The sequence below is a fragment of the Capricornis sumatraensis genome, chromosome 5 (genome assembly GCF_032405125.1).
Source record: "Capricornis sumatraensis isolate serow.1 chromosome 5, serow.2, whole genome shotgun sequence".
Taxonomy (NCBI): domain Eukaryota; kingdom Metazoa; phylum Chordata; class Mammalia; order Artiodactyla; family Bovidae; genus Capricornis; species Capricornis sumatraensis.
The window spans coordinates 103,932,282-103,954,613 of NC_091073.1; the positions used below are offsets into that span (position 1 = coordinate 103,932,282).

The following is a 22,332-nucleotide window of genomic DNA, read 5'->3' on the forward strand; positions in this document are numbered from 1 at the left end:
TGGAAAATGTGAATGTTGAGTTAATCTGGCATCTGAGAAAGGATCACATTACAAAAATTCAAAGGTATTTTAAATAGGAAAACAAAGAAAAAGAAATATTTTAGATTTCTTAATCATGAAATGTTACCCGTGTTACCTCTAGCTTCAAGCTGACGCTGTCAGCGCTTTTGGAGAATCACTACAGAAGAAACTTCTGGACATTGAAGGATTGTATTCAAAAGTGCGATCTCGATATAGTTTCATACAAGCTCTTGTCAGACGCATCCGAGGCCTGCTGAGGATATCACGGAACTGAGAGCCTGTGCTTATACTCTCCTGAGGAAGAGACAAATTGGGGAAAGCTGTCTCCTTTTTATAGTTTCCTTCTAAATTATGACCAGAAGATATTTTGCTATTTCTTTCTTTATATATGGACTTCTTTTCTGTAAACTTCTTTGCCTGGTGCTGTGCTCACTAGTTTAAAAAAAAAAAAAAACTTTTTAAAAAAACAAACACGTGGTCAGTCTCTTGAAATTTTATCTAGAAAATGGTCAGCATTATCAGGAATTCAACAAACAGTCCTTCCCCAGTGCTGGTTTTTTCCCAGGTGTATTATTCTGAATGCCAAATTAAAGGCATAGTCTAAAAAACCTCTATTGTTCCTTCCTTTGTAGCCATATTACACATTTTATGATAATGCTTTTTTAATAGAAAAGTATACTCAATACAATGTGTTACAGAAATGTTTCAGAGTCAAGGCATCCCTTTACTAAAGGTATTTTTTTCTTTCCTGCATGTAAATGATGAAATAATCACTTGCATTTATTCCCTAAAATAATTATGGAATTTTTCAAATTAATCATCTACCTGTATTTTACACATAGTTAATAGGGTGACTGCTGTTAGCATTCTTATTTCTTGCTTGGTAGTATTTATGTGCATGTGACTACATCATCTGAAAGTCCATGACCCACTTTCCAGTCACCAGTTATTTCAGCCCAGTATATAGAAGAGACTGCTGAGAGGGGAAAGAGTCTTGACCCTCAAGTAGTGGCAGAAAATTAATACTTAATTCTGTAATTTTTTTTTTCTTAATAAAATGTCCATGACATTTTAGACATTTTAAAAAGACTTTGTCATTCTTATATTTTGAAATTAATATACCGCCTAACACTGACAAACATCAATCTTTAACTGCAAAGCATCCTGTTAATAAAGAGCATTTTTAGAGGGATGTGAATGAATAAGTAACTGGTCCAAGACATAGTAAGCCTTACTGCTGCTGCTGCTAAGTTGCTTCAGTCATGTCCAACTCTGTGCTACCCCATAGATGACAGCCCACCAGGCCCCTCTGTCCCTGGGATTCTCCAGGCAAGAATGCTGAAGTGGGTTGCCATTTCCTTTTCCAGTGCATGCATGCATGCTAAGTCGCTTCAGTTGTGTCCAACTGTGCAACCGTATGGACAGCATCCCACCAGGTTGCTTTGTCCACAGGATTTTCTAGGCAAGAATACTGGAGTGGGTTGCCATTTCCTTCTCCAGTAAGCCTGACTGTTGCTCCACTAATCAGGCATATGGTAAGCTTTATCATGTTGCACACAGGCATGAACACAGAAATATCAGGAAAGAGCCTGAGGCACAGAATCAAAGCATTTTATAAACCTCTGATATGTGAAGCATTCCATAGGACAGATTGGGATTTACTGAGCTTCATTATTTTGTTTTACCACCACTTCTTCCAAAATTAATAGCAGAATGGGGATCAGAAGTTGGGGCAGTGGAGAAGTGTGTGGAAAAGAGAAGCTGAAAGAACTGCAGCTGCTCTGTATATTGCTTTAAAGGCTGATGAGAAATGCAGTTTGTGTAATAAATATAACAGGGAGAGGCTAACACTTAGGGCACATGTCTGACTCAGCATTGTTCCCTGGGGCACTGGGAGAGAGGCTGGTGGATGTTGCCTGTGCTCTTCAGCAAAGCGAAGGAGATAGAAAAAGATTTTAGATGGTTGTTTTTTTGTTTTTGTTTTTTTTAAGCATTTGGAGCTTAGGTCACCTATTCCTCAATCCTTTTTTGGAGCACAGATTATCTATTCTTCAATTCTTTACCAGCTGAGTCACAAGGGAAGCCCAAGAATACTGGAGTGGGTAGCCTATCCCTCGGAGAAGGCAATGGCACCCCACTCCAGTACTCTTGCCTGGAAAATCCCATGGAGGGAGGCTGGTGGGCTGCAGTCCATGGGGTTGCTAAGAGTCAGACACGACTGAGCAACTTCACTTTGACTTTTCACTTTCATCCATTGGAGAAGGAAATGGCAACCCACTCCAGTATTCTTGCCTAGAGAATCCCAGGGATGGGGGAGCCTGGTGGGCTGCCATCTATGGGGTCACACACAGTCGGACATGACTGAAGTGACTTAGCAGCAGCAGCAGCAGCCTATCCCTTCTCCAGGGGATCTTCCCTACAGCAATTGAACTGGGTTATCCTGCATTGCAGGCAGATTCTTTACCAACTGAGCTATCAGGGAAGCCCATTCCTCAACAATACTAGACAAATACAGGATCTTAATTGTGTTGCTCTTACTGTGTTCGTTTGCTGGAATTAGAAAATCAAAAAGAGGTGAGTACGTTCTTCCTAGTTATTAGGGTTTTAGTTTTGATAAACTGGTTGTTTAGTCAGTAAATTGGTTTGACTCTTTACAGACCCCATGGACTGTAGCCTGCCAGGGTCCTCTGTCCATGGGATTTCTCAGGCAAGAATACTGGGGCAGCTTGTCATTTCTTCCCCACCCAGGGATCAAACTCGAGACTCCTGTATTGGCAGGCAGTTTCTTTATCACTAGCGCCACTTGGGAAGTCCCAGTGGAGTATGCCGCAAAAACTCCACAGGTGATTTTTTGCTTTGCCTGTGTGGATGGGAACAAAGACCTGTGGTCCTTCTAGGTCAGGGAATTCAGACTGGTCTTTGGGATGCTGGTAATCATACAGACTACTGGGCCCCGACCCAGGTCTATAGAAGCGATATTTGAGGACTGGGCTCTAGAATCTGAATGTTCAAAGCTTCCAGCCTGGCTTGGGCCTTGGGACTTGCTCCTACCAGGCCACAGCGCGCTCTCGCCAGACAGGCAGTTCAGGAGGTGATCCCCAGGCGCTCCACTAGGGGGCGCCAGGATAGCTTCCGGGTGAAGCAAGGCGGGAGGCGCGGAGCGGGGCGTGAGCCGGAAGTTGGCTGCGGGCGCCGCCCATCGCGCCGGGGGAGGCAGGTCCCGACGGCCCTCGGAGCTGCAGCCGCTGTTCGCGCCCTATTTGCCGACACTATGCTCCAGTTCTTGGTGAGTGGAGCTGCCGAGGAGCGAGCCGGAGCTTGGCCCAGAGCTCTCGGGGGCTCCGGACGCCCCCCGCCTCGTGCCGGCCTGGGGGGTCCTGGGCGTGGGTCCCGCAAACCCCGGCGCCTGCCCGTCGCCTGTCCGGGTGGGCTGTGGGTGTTTTTGCTCTGCCTCACTCATATCCTTTCACCAACATTTTTCTGACGCCGTTCAAGTCCCTAAAACTTTTGAGGAGTCAGAGCATAGGTGTTTTTTCAAGCTGTTGTGTGATGGGCCACGCGTGCTTTGTGTGCGTTCCTCGTGTTCAGGCTCCTCAATGACTTTTCGGCCCTCCCACCCCCAACTTAAACACGTACCCCGTCCGCGGCTTGCAGCCCTGCTGGTTGCCATCTTTGAGAACACAGGAGGGCCAGGAATGAACTCGAAATTCGTGAGCCGCCGGAGTTAAGAGACCGAGGGAGCCCTCCTCAGACCTTTTATAGCTTCCAGACTGAGGATGGCTGGTTGCTGACATACGTGAGTCAGGCCGTGGTGAACAAGTAATTTTTCCAGAATGCTCATTCTGGGGAAAAATGAGTGTTACCGTGAGTAAGCAAATTATTTTTCATGGCTCTCCTTAAGTCAGAAACAGGTTTTCTGGCAAAGATTGCCTTGTTGAAGGTTTCAGGAGGACTTGCCAGTTTTCAGCCTGAAAGTCTTTCTTCGCAGGCTTTTGTGCCTTCAAAACTTGATTCTTAAACTCTGAATGATAAGAGTGGAGTATTCTGAAAACCTTCCAGGTGGCTCATGGAAACTGAGTACTCTTGGGATGAGATACTTTCCCAAATGTTACATTCTTTTTTTTTCCCCCAGCATGCTGAAACGAGATGCTGTCCTTTTGTTTTATTTCCAAGTTTGGGATAATTTTTTTTTAATTTTTTCAATTTTTATTGGAGAATAATTACAATGTTGTGTTCGTTCCAGTTGTTATATTCTTTATCAAAGGGATTGAAGAAGAAAAAGTGTCCCTCTGTCCTTTTTGAGATGGCAGTTGATTTTTCAATCTTATAGACCAAAAGAGGGTATCCCTGACAGTAAACTGCCTAACCAAGACATGGCTACACCTCTGGAAGTTTCTCCAGTGCCCTGACTAGGAGTCAGTAGAAATAATTACTGCCTTATAGTTGTAGGAAGCTCTCAGGTTAAAAACAGTATGGGCCCCAAAGTGTAAGATGGTGTCATTGAGTCTAGCTCACTGGTAATTGGAAGGACATGGATTCAGAAAGATGGTGCTGGAACAGGTTTGGAAAGTGATGGGATAGTCACAAGTAAATATCTTTGAGGGTGTATTGTCACCACCCATTTTGGAACCCTCCAAGATGTTTCCGGCAGTTGTCATTTCCTCGAACACCATTTGAGAACCACTGCACCTGATCGTGTTGCTTATATTAATATGTTCTCTTCATTCTTCCTTTCTCTTTGAATTACAGTATTTGCCCATTATCCATCCCTCACATGTTGAAACTTACTCCTGTGGTCCTGGTGCCTCTTTCCACCTTGATTTTACTGCAGTGGCCTCCTGCCTTGCAGCATGGTGTCGCCACGGTTTGGTTTAAGGAAACTTTGGAAGCCTTTCGAGGGAAGCCTGGTGTGATGGGCTCTGCTGGTGGTTTGTGTGCGCTGCCTTATGTACTTTCATGGGGTGATGCGTTGGTTCTCTTCTCTCTCGCAGGAGCAGCCTCTGTTCCTCTTACTCCTCTTTAATCCGTCCTGCCCCAGCTTTTGGATCCCGCGTCTCAGCGCTTTTCAGTATTCTTACCCAGTGTACCACCCGGGGACTTGTTTTTCTGGAAGAAGCTGCATAGAGTACAGGTGGCAAGCCCCGGGTCCTGGCTGCTCCAAGGGCCCAGAGGAGCAGTATCTCAGCGCACCAGTTGGGAAATTGCCTTATCTAAGCTCTCCGGTTTGTACTGGCTGCTGTTCCCTTCTTTTGGTTTCTGGGTGTTTCTCAGGTCTCAGACCTTGACTTTCTTTTTTTCAACACACTTAGGGGCATGTTCCTTGTCACGCTGTTGTCTTCACTCCGTTGACCGCTTCCAAAACTACCTTGAGTCCTTTGCTCTGAGTTCAGTTCCCCGTCATCAGCTGCCTCCTGAACATCTCTTGTCCAACCCTCTTAGACCCAACACGTGGGGGACCCATTACCTCTTTCCCTCCCCACCTCGCACTCCACACCTAACTTCTTTCTCCCCTAGCCCTGGCTTTCATTAACTTGAAATATTGACATAATCTCGACTTAGTTCTCTCCTTCATTCTTCATCTCATTTACTTGCTGTGTCTGGCACATTTATGTGCTGTATATTTTTTGGGCAGGTTACTTAACTGCTCTGTGCCTTAGTTTCCCCAACATAAAGTGGACAGTAATAGTACCTGCTTTAGCAGGGTTGTGAAGAACATGAATTAATTCCTGAAAAGGAGTTAAAATGCTGCCTTGCACATAGTAAGCACTCAGTAAGAGTTATTTTTGCTTTAAGCCATCAAGTCTTCATTACTTACCTTAGGACAAGTTCTGTCTCTGTGTTTCCATTGCCAAGTTTGTAGAGCAGGTCTTCTTCGTTCCATTCTTGGACTGGCTGCACTAGCCTAGTAGGTATGAGTTAGAGAAGTTATTTTAGATTCTCTAGTTGAATAAGTCTTAAGACTTAAGTGCTTAAGTGTCTGCTTCTGAGGAAGCATCCAGTTCATATTCAGTCACCTCCAGTTACAGCCGGCTCTCCGTTTTCTCAGGTTCTCTTTCACTTTTGGTCAGTGTCTTCTTACCTGGTTCTACTCTTTGATGTTAAAAAGCAGTTCTAGTTCACATGACGACCTTTTTTACCTGTGTAAGAGCATTACCTTGGTGCTGCTCTCTAACTCCCTTCTCCCACCAGTCTTGTCTTTAGGCTGTCTGTCTCTATTTCCTCCACTCTTTCTTCGTGGTCATCCTTCTCTGAATATTCTGGTTTTTGAATTTTTTTTTTTAAACATAGCACTCCCAGTATAATCTGATCAGCTGTAGAATAGCAAGGCTGTTGCCTCTGGTTCGTTGTGTTTCCCTTGACACCCTTGGTCTTCTCCTGTCTCGCAGCTGCCAGAGTAGTCAGCCAGGATGGTCTTATTCACGTGCTCAGAACCTGTGGCTGGTCCCTGTGTCCTTCCCCATCAAGTCATAACCACTTTCACTTGATTTTTGAGGTTTCCTTTCCCACCGCCCTGCAGCATGCATCCTCTGACGGTTGCTGGGCTAATCTCCACTGCCCCCCACCTTCCTGCTGTCACGTCGTCCCACTTCCCCTTTATCCTCCTTTTTGCCTTCACAGCTCCTCTTAGTGGCCCAACTCCCGCCTTTTTCCACAAGCCATCCTGATGACTTTACTCTTGAAAGCTTACGTTGTTGTGCTCCATCTTCCCATTTATTTAGGGTCTTTCATCAGGGTTTTTTTTGTTTGTTTGTTTTGTTTTTAATTTCTTAGTGATAGTCTTGCTTTTCCTAGGTACTTTTTAGTTCTGCCTAGTGTTTTTTTTTTTTTTTCACTTGTACTGTGTTTAGTCTTGCCTAGTATGCCTAGGTGCTTTTTAGTTTTGTTGTTGGTTCATGTGACATCCTTTTTATCATTACATTATAACTGAGCAGAGGGCTTGTGTGCCTGCTGTACAGAAAAATAAACTGACAGCAGTGTTTGCTGCAAAGTAAGGATTGTATTGCAAGGCGCCAAGCAAGGGAGTGGGAGACAAGGCTCACATCTGCTCCAGCTTGGTCTTTGAGATTGAGGCTTTTAAAAGGGGAAGAACAAAGAAGCTGGGGTCATTGTCTTGTGATGTTTCTGTGACCTTTCTTAGTGGTAGTTTTGGCATCAGGGTTGTCCTGGTTTACAGTTCTGTGGCCTGTGACTCAGGAGTCTGTTAGCTCATCTTATCCTGGAGAAGGAACCTGAGTTTGTATATTAGTGATGTTATGCACAACAGCAGTTTTGGTGCATTAATGATGTTATTGACAGTAGCACTTTTAGTACATTAATGATACTATTTTAAAAAATTTTATTGAAGTACAGTTGATTTATAATGTGTTAATTTCTGCTGTACAGCAAAGTGATTCAGCCATACATATATACACATAAACATTCCTTTTCATACTCTTCCATTATGGTTTGTCACAAGGTACTGACTGTAGTTCCCTGTAATATACAGTAGGACCATGTTTTATTAATGATAGCATTAGCAGCAACTTTAGTCATCTAACACTGGTTGATTAGTGTTCATTTAGCACAGGGTTGAGGTCAGAGGGGACAAGAAAATGGGATGAAATTTTCATTTGTTTTTTGTAGTGAAACAAGTCAAGTGTTGATTAGGAGGAAAAAGAGTACAGTATGTGTGGATAGACACATGGGCAAACTCAGAGCGAGAGTCTTGAGTTGCCAGGAATGAAGTTTTGGATAAAGAGGTTGGTTAATCATAAACTAGGCAAGGGTAGTTAGTTTTAGGATGACTCAATTTCACCATTGTTGAATTAGTTGTTGCTGATGTATAGAAATGCTAATGATTCTGGTATATTGATTTTGTATCTAGCACCCTTGTCTACCTTTTAGCTCCAGTAGTTTGTAGATTCACTTCGCAGTGACTTGGAGAAGGCAGTACTATGAAGGCGCTCACATCTCCAGGGAAGACAAATACGACAGTTCTGTGTTCTCTTCCAGTTCTTCCATCGCGCTCTCCTGTTCTCACTCTCAAGTCAGGACTTGTAGCAGAAGTAGAGTGAATATCCTAGTTTTGTTTCTGCTTTGAGTGGAAATGCTTCTCAGGTTTTAGTAGGATGTTTGTATTTCTGATATTTTCTAACAGATTCATGGAACTCTTTTGATAGGTCAGTTGGTAAAGAATCCACCTGCAGTGCAGGAGACCCCAGTTTGATTCCTGGGTCAAGAAGAGCCACTGGAGAAGGGATAGGCCACCCACTCCAGTGTTCTTGGGCTTCCCTTGTTGCTCAGCTGGTAAAGAATCCGCCTGCAGTGCAGGAGACCTAGGTTTGATCCCTGGGTTGGGAAGATCCCCTGGAGAAGGGAAAGGCTACCCACTCCGGTATTCTGGCCTGGAGAATTCCATGGACTGTGTAGTCCGTGGGATCACAAAGAGTCAGACACGACTGAGCGACTTTCACTCACTCACTCACTTCTATTTCTTAGGCGTTTTTATTGAGATAGGCAATACAATTTTATTGTGCTTTTTCCTCATCTAGTGATCATGACTTTTCTCCTTTAATATGTTAATATGATTAGATTTCTAGCGCAAGGCATTTAATCTGTGTGGCCCATTCAGATCATTTGCTAATGTGCTGTGTTTTGTTTACTGCATCTTGATGTACGCTATTTTATTTTGTCTTGTCTTTCTAGACTAGATCATAAAGTTCACAGGAAGAGGAAGCATACTTTATAGTTAGATCTCCCAAGCAGATGGCACTTAGTACTTTGGGATTGATTTCATTTATTTATAATTAGATATTCCTTTTTTGCTTGATTACTCTGTCAGATATTCAAAAGATCTTTGAATATTTGAATTAGCTTCTTTGAGAATAGGCAGACCAGTTCTACCTGATGCCCTGCTTTTCAGAGTGTTACTAGCTAATTTCCATGAACGTCCCTGTTTAATTTACTGGTTCAATTGAAGAATTAATAGCTTTTTTTTTTTTGGTTGTTTTTCTTTATTCATTCTTTAAGGAAAAGTATTGAATATAAAACTTAGCTTACACCTTAAAAATGTACTTCTATGTAGTGTTAGTAGAAGGGGATAGAATTTGAGTTTTATTATTACTGAAGCAGTTGTTAAACATAATTGATGATTATCTCTACACCAAGTGTTGAGTGTTTAAAAGACTAAGGCACAAGAAAGGTAACTTTTTTCCCTGCTTCCTTGGAATGGAGAGATCCTCTGATAGCTTCTGTAGCTGAGACTAAGCTTGAGAAGTACAGTTGTCAGTTTACTTTTTTATTAATGTAAGATAATATACTTTTGGTTTTCTTGTCAGTGTGTAGTTTTTTTCATCTGAGACTGTGAAACATTTTTAGGTTTATGGGCTTCCCTGATGGCTCAGATGGTAAAGCATCTGCCTCCAATGTGGGAGACCCGGGTTCGATCCCTGGGTCAGGAAGATCCCCTGGAGAAGGAAGTGGCAACCCACTCCAGTACTCTTGCCTGGAAAATCCCATGGACTGAGAAGCCTGGTAGGCTACAGTCCATGGGGTCGCGAAGAGTCGGACACGACTGAGCGACTTTCCCTTCCCTTTGAATGCTAGTTATATTTGCTAAACACAATCAGATTATTTTTAGATTTTGTAAATCCTTCTCGGCAAATATAAGATGGTTCAGATTATATGTTGTAACTTGGTTTAGGTGTGTACTTTTTGAAAATGTAATTTAATAGGTCTTATTTCAGACATGTCAGGTAGTATTCATTCTGGATTATTGCCAGTAACCATTTCCAGATAAAAATTGCAGCTTTATTTATGGAGCTACACACATAGCAACTTTTTGTTGGGGGCAGGAGTTGAGCAGCATTGAGAGGAGTCAGATTGCATCAAAGTTATCGCTCTGCTTTTTAAGACTTGGTGCTTCTTTATGTTAAGAGATACAGTGTTGTAACTAAGCCCTTCGTGTGTCTATATATTAAAAAAAAATTGACAAGACAACATTTTCAATAGACCTGTCATATACAAAACAAAGCCTTAGTCTAATGGTCCTCATTTTTTCATCTGACATTTCCATTCTTTTTAAACTTTTGTCCAATCTGGAAACCTCAAAGTTGTCTTTGGTGTCCTCTGTTTTATCCCATAGAGCTGATATTCTACCCATTCTTACTGTTTGTTTTGGCTGGGTTGTGTTGCATGCAGGATCTTAGTCCCCCAACCAGGGATTGAGCCCTTGCCCCCCTGTAAGGGAAGGGTGGAGTCCTAACCGCTGGACCGCCGGGAAAGTCCCAAATCTTACTTTATTTATTTTTTAATAGTTTTGAAATCTAGTTCCCAAACCATACAGTTCACTCATTAAAAGTGTAGGATTTAGTGATATGTTCACAGACTTGTGCAAGAATCACCACTATCTGATTTTTATATCTAACCTTACTTATCTCCTGAGAAACCTGTATGCAGGTCAAGAAGCAACAGTTAAAACCAGACATGGAACAATGGACTGGTTCCAAATTGGGAAAGGAGTAAGTTAAGGCTGTATATTGTCACTCTGCTTATTTAACTTTTATTCAGGATACATCATGAGAAATGCCAGGCTGGATCAATCACAAGCTGGAGTCAAAATTGCTGGGAGAAATATCAACAACCTCAGACAGGCAGGTGATACCACTAATTGCAGGAATCGACAAACTAAAAAAAGCCTCTTGATAAGAGTGAAAGAGGAGAGTGAAAAAAGCTGGCTTAAAACTCAACATTCAAAAAAAAACTATGGTCATGGCATTTGATTCTGTCACTTCATGGTAAATAGCAGGGGAGAACATGGACGTAGGGACAGATTGTATTTCCGTGGGCTCCACATGAAGTTAAAAGACACTTGCTCCTTGGAAGGATATTTATGGCAAACCTGTGAAAGTGACAGTTGTTCAGTTGTGTCCTACTGTTTGTGACCCCATGGATTATACAGTCCATGGAATTCTCCAGGCCAGAATACTGGAGTGGGTAGCCTTTCCTTTCGCCAGGGGATCCTCCCAACCCAGGGATTGAACCCAGATCTCCTGCACTGCAGGCGGATGCTTTACCAGCTGAGCCACAAGGGAAGCCCTGGCAAACCTAGAGAGTGTTGAAAAGCAGAGACGTCACTTTGCTGACAAAGGTCTGTATATATCAAAGTTATGGTTTTTTCAGTAGTCATGTATGGATGTGGCAGACTAAAGACTGAGCGTCGAAAAATAAATGATGCTTTTGAGTTGTGCTGGAGAAGACTCTTGAGAATCCCTTGGACAGCAAGGAGATCAGTCAGTCTTAAAGGAAATCAGCTCTGAATATTCATTAGAAGGACTGATGCTGAAGCTCCAATACCTTGGCCAGCTGATGTGAAGAGCTGACTCATTGGAAAAGACCCTGATGCTGGGAAAGATTGAAGGCAGGAGGAGAAGGGGGTGACAGAGGATGAGATGGTGGGATGGCCTCACTGACTCAATGGACGTGAGTTTGCACAAACTCTGGGAGATAGTGAAGGACAGGGAATTCTAGCACGCTTCATTCCATGGGGTCACAAAGAGTCAGACATGACTTAGTGATTAAACAACAGCTATATTTCATTGCCTCCCAAAGAAACTCCATACCATTAGCATTCATTTCTCATTCCCCTCACACCCAACCCTGGACAAGCACTCATTTTGTGTCTCTCTGGATCTGCCTGTCCTGGACTTTTCTTGTAGTGAAATCATATAATATGTGGTCTTGTCTGACCGCCTCTCACTTGGCATTATGTTTTCAAGGTTCATCCATGTTTTAGCATGGATCATACTTCATTCCTTTTCATGGCTATACTGCATCGTGTGAATACACCACATTTTGTCAATTCATTCACCAGTTGATGGACATTTGGGTTGTTTCCACCTTTTGGCTATTATGAATACTCCTGCTGTGAACATTCATATACAAGTTTTTGTGTAGATACATGTTTCAGTTTTATTGCTTATATACCCTAAAGTGTAATTGGTGGATCAGATGGTAACTGTGCTCAGCTTTCAGAGAATTTGCAAGACTTTTCCATAGTGGCTGTATCATGTTACATTCCCACCAGCAGCGTATGTTCCAGTTTCTCCATTTCCTTGCCAACACTTGCTCCTCTTTTTCATTCAAGTCATCCTGGTGGATGTAATGAGGCACCTTGTTGTGGGTTTGATTTGCATTTCCTTAATGACTAATGACGTTGAGCATCTTTCCATGTGTTTGTTGGCTGTTTATTTGTATTTCTTCTTTGGAGAAATGTCTCTTCGAATCCTTTGCTCATTTGAAAACTGGCTTGTCTTTTTATCATTCAGTCAAGAGCTCCTTATATATTCTGAGTGCAGGTCCTTTATCAGATATATGATGTGCACATATTTCATTCTGTGGTTGTCTTCACCGTCTTGGTATTCTTTGAAATACAAAGACTTGAAATTTTGATAAAGTAAGATTTATCCATTTTTAAAAGAGATTTATAGTTTAGGCTCTTATATTTAGGTCTTTGATCCCTTTTGAGTTGAGTTTTGTTTGTGATGTGAAGTAGGTGTCAGCTTTGTTCCTTTGTATGTGGATATGCAGTTGTCCCAACATCATTCCTTGCAAAGACCATCTTTCTCCCATTGGCTGCTTAGCACCCTTGTTGAAAATCACATGACCATAAATGTAAAGGTTTATTCTTGGACCCTTTATTCTATTGATCTTGATTTTTAAGAAGGAAAACCATTCATGTTTGCTTGCCTTCTCTGCTTTCTATTTATTCAGCTGTTTTTGGGTACAGCTGTCAGGTGAATGCTGACAGAATGGTGCTTTCATCACGTTGCTGCTGGTAAAGAGCAGTCAGTGGTTTCCTACTGTTTTACATGAGAACTAAACGTGCTTGCTGGTTTTTTGAAGTCCATCAGTTAGCTCCACCCAGCTCTCTATACTGGTATTTCTCTCCATTTTTTGTTCAAATCTTCTTATCTCATCGGGCCTATTTCTTTTATTCAGGTCATCGCATTGTCATTCCTGTCTTGTACCTTGATTCTCCAGAGTCACTTCCCTTGCCAGTGTAAATTTTAACACTTCCTTAGCATTAGAGCCTTTAATAACAAGTTGAGGTACACTGATCTCTTTCAGGTATGGTTTCTTAAAAGAAGCACTTCTGTATCATTCATTTTGTTACTTAATGCATGACCCAGTTCTGGTTTTTCATGCATCTGTTACATTCAAGGTCCTGTGCAGTGTCCTGTCTGTTGTTATAACTATTGTACTTAGTGTGTAGCTTTTCTTTCTGTACATCATATAAATTCTTTAAGAAAAGAGACCATTTTGAAATCTTTTCACAGGGCTGGATATGAAACTGATTTTTGGTATATAAGGGACTGCAATCCTTCAATCAAAACCTTTAGAGGCCAGATGTATTTGGGAGGATGTTTTTCAGATTTCTTCTCACCCATTTGTCCTCTGTGCAGCTTTGCTCATGGCACTCCTCAGTCCCCAAACTTCTGGTGTTTTACCATTTATTGTCCCCAATATGTTTGTGAGAAGCAGCTACATATTCCTAGAGTCTCAGAATCATTGCAGAAAGGACATAATCATGATGTATTTAGTGTTGAGCTTGGGAGGAAGGCACTCTCTTCCTTCTGCTTATCTTCTCTGCAGGGGTGCTCTGGGGGAGCGGGGAGTGGGCTGTGGCGATAGCATCCAGCCATCCGGATGGACCACTGAGGAGGCCTCCAGGTCTTGACCTGGAGGAAGTTAAGCATTCCTGTGCAGTGGAGAGGCTTCTGGCTCATTCGTGACCTGAGCTCTGACTCTGGTCTTAACTTCTCAGTCACCGTTCCTCAGATACAGATGTTATTTTTTTTTAATCCTTTATTTATTCCGATCAAAATTTCTTACCTCTCTAAACTTGCCTATCGAGTATTCCATGAACAACATACAAATGCTTTTCTACTGTCATGCATTTTCCTCCAGCTGCTCTTCATGTGCTCCGTTTCTCTTACATTGTGTATGTAGTTTTACCATATCCCATTGGTAGACATAGCAGTATTTGGAAACTGGAGTTGGATGACTTGTCCAGAGACTCAGGACTGGTCTAGAGACCCATGATTTTTGTTTTGTGTTTCAAATAACTGTTTTGTTTGTTAATCGCCCTGGTGCTAGTGAAATTGCCAAAATGAAATCATATTTAGATTTGCTTTATTTATTTTGAGACACACTTGGTAAGAACCAAGAACCCTAGAAATTTGAAGGTGGAAGGAAGATTGTTAGTATAATTTTTTATAAGTCAGGAGCCTCAAATCAGCATAGCACCAAGGAGGTTAAGTGTCTTGCCTGAAGGTACACAGCTAGATCAGTGGTAGAACCAAAATTTATTTTTCTTGAAATTTTTCAACCTTCTTTCTGTTTGGTGTTAGAGCTAACATTCTTAGGTGATTTCCGCCCCCTCTTTTTAAGCAAACTTAATACTGTTTCTTTCTGGATTTGGAAAACCTCTTCCTACCTGGTTTCAACCCATAGGCGTGGAAAAAAATCATTTGGCTTCTTGGTGCCACGTTGGTAAAAGTATTTCACAAGCTATGTTTGAGTAATCAAATGTTCAGAAAACAGTCTATGTTTAGACTTGATAGTCTCTTTTCTGCTTCCTACTAACAAACGCATTTAAATTATGGGTGTTTAAAGCTTAGTAAGGATCCAGCTGTGTTCTCTCTCCCATATGCGTCTCCACCTTGAAGACAATTCCACTATGCCATATATGACCACTGGTGCTAAGTGCGATGCTTTATGTTTCTATGTTAACCTCAGCTGTGTATTTATTAGGAGCAACAGTGACTAAAGAAAATAATTAAAAATCAGTTGCAAGTTCAAATTTATAAAATTAGAAGTTAGGTGTTCAGTTGGACATTTTAAATTTTTGGGTGAAAGTGTTAGATGCTCAGTCGTGTCCAGCTCTCTGCTACCCCATGACTGTTGCCCACCAGGCTCCTCTGTTCATGGGATTCTCCAGGCAAGAATGCTGTAGTGGGTTGCGGTTCCCATCTCCAGGGGATCTTCCCGATCCAGGGATTGAACCTGGCTCTCCTGAATTGCAGGCAGATTTTTTACCATCTGAGCCACCAGGGAAGCCCAGTGCGGTGGCGCAGGGGTTGGGGTGGGGGTGTGGATCCCAGGAAATTATAGATCATCATTAAAACTCCAAGCTGAAGGAACTTTGAAGCTCTTTTGGTGTGAAGGGATTTTCATGAAGCAGTTATTGTTGAGGAAGATAGTCACCCAGTGAGATAAACACTAGAGTTCTCTAAAGGTTGTGCATGTCTCTTGCCACGGATTCAGAGCTGGTTAGGGGACCTGTGGTCTCTGCAGGTCTTAAGTGCCCTGCCCATCAGACTCCACCCATGCCAGAGAGCTAAGCCATATGCTCTCTCAGTTGTGTGACAGTCTTGCTTTCTGTCATTGTATATTTTAGTTTTTGAGTGTGAATCTGCTTTAGGTTGCCCTGTGCTCCTGTGATGAAAGACCCTGAACAAGTTACTTCATGTCTTAGACCAGGTGCCTCTTAAAATGTGAAGAGCTTGAACTGTGAATATCCCTTCATTTTCTAAAATTCTATGATTTAGCTGGATACTTTTAAAAATTGCATACTTTTTACTTGATGTAGCAAGAAATAACAAATCTCATAACCACTCCCCCCCCCAATAAAAAAATACCAAACTGTGGCTCTTAACAAAAATCAGATTTTGGCTTGAGTTTCTAGAACTTACAGCCAAGTCTTTGTAAGGTCTATATAGTTCTACCATATACTATTTAACCTTGTGGGAGGATATTTCCATGCCTATTTTATAGAAGAAAGATGTGAATTTCATGCTATGTACTCCTCTGGACTGGGCACTGAGGTCTCTAACTGTCCCGAGTTCCTTAGGAGAATACTCTCCATGTCATCTGGTTTGGTAAGAATACTGTCCGTGTCGTCTGGTTGGCACAGAACTCAGTCTCCAGTGTGACTCTCCTATTCTATTCTTACAGCTTGGATTTACTCTTGGCAACGTGGTGGGAATGTATCTGGCTCAAAACTATGACGTAAGTGACCATATTCATGTCTTCCTTGATTCCACGCACCTAGTGTATAGTGACTTGTGTTTGTTGAAGTAAAGTATGCCTTCTAGCATAAACAAGATGGTCCATAGGTCTGAGAGGAAAGTCCTGAATGTTATAGAAAGATTTTCCATTGTCTGAGAAAATAATAGAACTCACAGAAGCACCTGACCTACATTTCACCCTAAGAGAACAAAATCCCATCTGTTCAGGTGGTCTCATGGTGACCGTGTGCTGTGTTTGTTAGCACAGAGTAACATTGTTGGGCTCTTACAGTTCTGTGGGAAATCACGTGGAGTGAGACTTCGCTGGACAGTCTTTCCAGTCCCTGCTACCTGGTTGTAGAGCTGACTGAGTAGTTTGGAGGTGGATCCATTTAGTGCTACACGTGTAAGGACAGAATTCCGTGCAGTAGGGAGTTGCGTTAGCTTCACCTTACAGATGTGTCAGTTGAAAATCGGGTGACACAGCTGCCCATGAATGGGAACCCTGAAATGTAATGTTTGTTTTAAAGAGACAAGGAAAGAAGACACGATTTGAACTTGATTTGTAGTGAAGTTTTTAGTGTGACAAAGGGAATTAGCTTTGTCATCCTTAAACTTGAGTCATGTGGTTTTCTAGGCAGGTGCTTATTAAGTTACATCACATTTATTGTTTACATGTACAACCTGTTGGACTATAAAGAAAATTTGGACCATAAAGCTAAGCACCAAAGAATTGATGCTTTTGAACTGTGGTGTTGGAGAAGACTCTTGAGAGTCCCTTGGACTTCAAGGAGATCCAGCCAGTCCATCCTAAAGGAAATCAGTTCACTGGAAGGACTGATGTTGACGCTGAAACTCCAATATTTCAGCCACCTCATGCGAAGAGCTGACTCATTTGAAAAGACCCTGATGCTGGGAAAGATTGAAGGCAGAAGGAGAAGGGAACGACAGAGGATGAGATGGCTGGATGGCATCACCGACTGAATGGACATGAGTTTGAGTGAACTCCAGGAGTTGGTGATGGACAGGGAGGCCTGGCGTGCTGCAGTCCATGGGGTTGCAAAGATTCGGACACGACTGAGCGACTGAACTGAACAACTTTGCTTGGCACTGGATTGAGGGGGTTCAGTGGGTATATAAAAGTAGAACTCAGGGTCTGACTTTTGGGAAGGGAGCCTGCTTTAACTTAGCACTTTTGGGATCTTTCTTAGGCAGTTATGAGGCTAAGAAACACTGCTGTTTATCAGGTTTCTTTTAGAGGAAAGTTAAACCATTTCTGTTTAGAGGAAGAGAAATGAAAAAATACTGACTAGGTAGACATAAAATGATGATATTCTCTTTTCTCTTTAAAGATACCAAACCTGGCTAAAAAACTTGAAGAAATTAAAAAGGACGTGGATGCCAAGAAGAAACCCCCTAGTTGCTGAAACCAACTGCAGCACTGCCTTCTGGATAAACTGAGTCTACTGTTCTCCAGGGCCTCCTTTACCGTCTGAACCAAAAGCTTTTGTTTTAATCTCCAGCCTCCGCAGTTTTCTTTTTCGCTAGACATTGCATTGCCTCATAGCACCAAAGGGGCCAGAAGTTAAGAGCAACCCTTATTTCTCCAACATCCTCACTTCTTCCCTTCCTCCTTCCAGCCTCTTGGGAGGTCCTGAGAATGAAATCATGGTGCTCGATTAGTTATCATACCTTTAATTAGTAGTCTTTCCCTTATTCTTTGGGATTTCTACTACCTTTTTCAAAAGAAAAATGGATGAGTTTTGTGTAGTTGGTGAGATCCAAATGATGCGTATTTCAGAGTCTGGTAATTATAATGGGTTTTTAAACATTTGGTACTGAATTATGTTGTTTCACAGTAGTAATTAAAATGAAAATCTGGAAGCTAGTTTCTGTGAATTATCCACTGATTTTATATCGTCAGGAAGCTCCATAGCTGCTAATTTCACCAATAAATCAATTTACTATTCATTAACCAAGAAACTGTGTTCTGAGAATCCTATCAGGAATTGGGGAATTTAAAAGTATTTAAAATATTGGTCTTTGTCTTCAGTAGAATTCATAATCTAGTGTGCCTGTTTTTTCTAGATGTATTTGATCTATCTCTTTTCAGTCATGAGAATCATAGTTAATGGGATTACAGGTACCTTTAACATTACATGGTAGATCTATGAGAAATTGTCTATAAAGGAAATTTTCTGCATTTTTACATTAAAAAAGTGTGTACATTATAACTTTAGAGTGATTCTCATAAGACTTGGTGTTTTTCTCCTGCAATCAGACATCACTTTTATAATTTTTCAAACGCATAATCAGTCCATAAAATTTTTTAGTTGTAAAAAAATGTTTAAATACATAACTTTCCTCTGGGTCAATACAAAAGTGATTTGTATTATCCTCCAGCTCCTAGTTCCTCTCACTGGAGTCAGACACTGTCGTTAGTTTCTTGTATCCTTTTGAGAAAGATTTTGTGCTTAAATACACACACATACATGGGGGTTTTTATACAAATGATAAAAAGCTGTATACAGTCTTCCCCGGTGGGGATCACTACATGGCAGTCAGAAAGGGACAAAGAACTGCTTTCATTTTTCGGCTGCATAAGGTTGTACTGAGCGAATATACTATAATGTATTTAATCCACTCCTGAGAAATGCTGAGTATTTTCCTGTCTTGCTACTACAGTGGTGACGTTAAACCTGTCAATGCAGGGGATAGCTCCATCCTGAAGTCCTAGAAGGGTAATTTGCACTAAATATAAGTAAAGTCCCATCTCACTGGGCGTTTTGTTTCAGAGAGCTTGTTGGGCAGCTTCACTGATAATGCCATTTCTGAAGACATTTTAGCAGAGTCAGTAAACTGGAAGAATGGCTTAGAGACCTTTTTTTCAGACAGTGATGCCACTGTTACTGTGCTGATAAAATGAAGTGATTCTGCTTCTCTTGGAAAACATGGATCTTTCATACATGGAGATGAGTTTTGTCCCTGTTGAGTTGTACTGGTGTGTGAGACAGATTAGGATCATATTATGGACTGACTTCTCCCTTGAAGTGTGATCAGGGGCAAGCAGCTTATTTTTCTGAAACTGTTGTATTCTCTGTACCTACCTCAGAGGGCTTCCAGGAGAAACAGCTGAAATAATGTGTGTGATGTGTAGTGCAGTGCTTTGCAAATTATCCAATAAATAGTAGATACTACTCCAAACTTGTTGCTTTGGGTCCGAATACTTTTTTTTCCCCCCTGCACTCACTTTTGGAGCAAAAGTCTATGAACTGTGCAAAATTTGTTATTATTCTTTGATCACTCGCTTTGTTGATGAAAATCTATAGTATCCACATTGATCATACCACCTGGCTTACAAGGTTTGCTCTTGAATGACTGAATTATTAGCAGAGTGAACTGCAATCTTGAAGGAGAGAGATTTACCATCCTTGAGAATATTCAAAATGCCACAAACTTAGAGAACCATTTTCAAAGACAGATTCTTTTTTTTTTTTATCACCTATGGAGCATTGTTACTTGTGGATGTGTTCTCCCAGACCGGCTTCTTTGGGGGCGAGGGTCACTTAGATATTGTAGTATTAGGTCTCTATAATTATATGTTGTAAGTGAAACTCATTTGGACTTAGAGCTTCCCATCAGAAGTGACACGTAACCTTGATGAGGGGGATCATTTCTCCCAGTGGGAACCATCCGGGAAATGACCTTCACCATGTAAACTGCTCCACAGTGAACACAGGCTGACTTCCTGGTCACCCTTCAGAGCCCCTCTCCTAGTTTTAGGTCCTTGCAGGAGTGAAAAGGAGCTTTGAGTTCTCAGGCAGGGTTGTCTTCACTGAGATACAGTGTTGGAGGAGCCCAGAACCACCACGGATTTTAGGGGATGTTGTGGTGGTAATGACGGCACTGGCTGGTGCACTCCCTGGGTGTTTTGTCGAGAGCCTTGCCTCGCAAAGCAGTGGAGGGATGGGAAGAACCACTGAGAGACAGGCTTTGTTTTCTTATTAAAAAGTTTGAAAATCACTGTTGTGATTTAAGGAGACTTTCTGCTACTCCTGACTTTAAAAAGAGGATTACATAAAATACTACTAAAGTTACTCATGTGTGAAAAGTAAGACTTCAGGGTTGATGTTGGAAACCTAAAAAATACATTGAACTAGAAACCTTATCCTTAAACTGTAACCTGCTAAACAAAATACCCAAAGAAGGAAAAAACCAAAAGAACCTTACTTGGCACTGTATTTTATGAATTTAAGTTACCAGCTGATGTCTGTAGACCTCTCTTCTGATTTAGTGTTAATTAAGTGATAATTAAGCAGTTTTGGGTTTAAAGGGACAGTTTTATTTGCTGCTTTCTAACTCATTTACTTAATTTTCATTTCTGTGACTCGAGAAAAGTTAGGATATGTGGGTTTTCCAGTTGTCCGTACTTAGCGGGTCCATGGAGCATGTGTAACATGCATAATGTTTTCATTTCCTCTGAGTGGTTCACTCCCTAGATACTGTACTCGTGTTTGCTTTTCTGCTAAACTCTCCCACGTTTTAAATACTTTCCCTGTTACTCCTCCTGACGGAACACTCTGGACTGTGCTGAAGCAAAGGAGACTTTTCTTCAGCTCCCCGGCCTGAACTTTGCACATAGCATTTCCCAGCCTTACTCAGATGAGTGAGTTCTTTTTTTCCCCACTGTCTGTTAATGCCTTGCCTTGTGGAAAGGAGCAGGACAGTGAAGGAGAAATACTTTGAGATGTTGCCTGGTCTTAATAGGGAGTCAGTGAAACTTGGATTTTCACATGTTCTATTTATACCTTTCCTAAATCTGGATGCCACATAGTCAAGCACTGAAGACCTAGCAGATGGCATGGGAGAGAAACAGGCCAATAGTGAAGTTTTGTGGAAAGTGCCTGGGGTGTGGTGGGACATTGCAAAACCTGAGTCCTGTGCCCGCGTATGGAAAGCGCATCTCTTACACGTACAGCTGTACCAGACTGGGCCAAGCGGAAGGCGCCCTGTAAATAGAGCAGGCAGTGTGCTCATATTTGTTCAGTGACGGCGGCCCCAAGATAGCTGCCTGAGCTCTTGGGTGCTCTCAGCTCCCTGTCTTAACAGTGGTTCAGTTATCTCGCTCGCCTGAGAGTGATCCTAGTGTTGAGATTTACTTTTCACACAGGTGTCTAAATATGAAGCCGCCTACTTTATTTGGGTTCAGCTAAATAAGAGATCTACTCTGACAACGGAGGAAAAAACTAGCTCTTTTTTACTTAATAAAATGGCACACGAGTCTTTGTTTCATGTGAATTCTAACATAAAAGGTTGTATACTGTGTACTTCATGGGTGACTTAAAGGAATTTCCGAGGCAACTTTAAGCAGAATTTGATGTGTAATCAAGAATAAGATGCAATTCTACTTGGTGTTTTTGTTTCTCAGTTTCATCAGCTATAAAAGGAGCTGTATAAGATGATCGTTTACAGCTTTTCCACCCATATAGAGTTGTGATATGAGAAGAGAAGGATCAAATTTAATGTATTTGCAAAAGACAGCACTACTAAGCAGAGCTGTTAGGTCCTGTCCAGCAGCAGAGCGATTTTAGAAGACAAGGAGTTGTGAGTCACAGCTGACGCTCGTGAGTCATGTCTGGAATGAGCAGGCTTCTTTGGACTGAGTCTCTGGTCTGGGGACAGAATGGTGCTGTTCGGTCTACTGACCAGACCAAAATAAACACCCTTTCTGAACTGACTGCTCGAGAGTGTTAGCCGCCTGATGGACATGGTAGCAGCTTCATGGAGCTGCTTTGCTTTCTGTTTCAGAGTGAGTCAGGGTCTCAAATAGCTGAACAGGGGCCAATCATTCTAAGTCAACTGAATCCTTTTTTTTTTTTAATTTATTTTTGGCTGCACTGGGTCTTTGTTGCTATGTGCAGGCTTTCTCTCTAGTTGCTGTGTGAGAGCTTCTCATTGTAGTGGCTTCTCTTGTTACTGAGCACGGGCCTAGGACTTGTGGGCCTAGTTGCCCTGTAGGATGGGGAATCTTCCCAGACCAGGGATTGAATCCGTGTCCCCTGAATTGGCAGGTGGATTCTTAACCACTGGACCACCAAGAAAGTCTGAAGTCAACTTAATTCTCTGTCACCTTTTCTTTCTCCTTTTGCTTGTTTATACTCCCAGCATCTTACTAATTATCTGTGCATTGCCTTGTTGTCTGACTTAAAGGTTTGGCGTCTTAAATTCTGTAACAGGTCAGACACTTGACCATTTGGCTCCC

The 22,332-nt window shown here is 41.9% G+C and overlaps 1 protein-coding gene across 1 annotated transcript in view; it reads left to right on the top strand.

Moving 5' to 3' along the window:
* NUP205 (nucleoporin 205) overlaps positions 1 to 492 on the top strand; it is a 77,732-nt gene extending 77,240 nt beyond the window's left edge. Inside the window, exon 43 of the mRNA XM_068972764.1 lies at positions 143 to 492. Coding sequence (XP_068828865.1) covers positions 143 to 295 — 153 coding nt within the window. The 3' untranslated portion in view covers positions 296 to 492. The remainder of the gene's footprint in view (positions 1 to 142) is intronic.
* Positions 493 to 22,332: the final 21,840 nt, after the last annotated feature.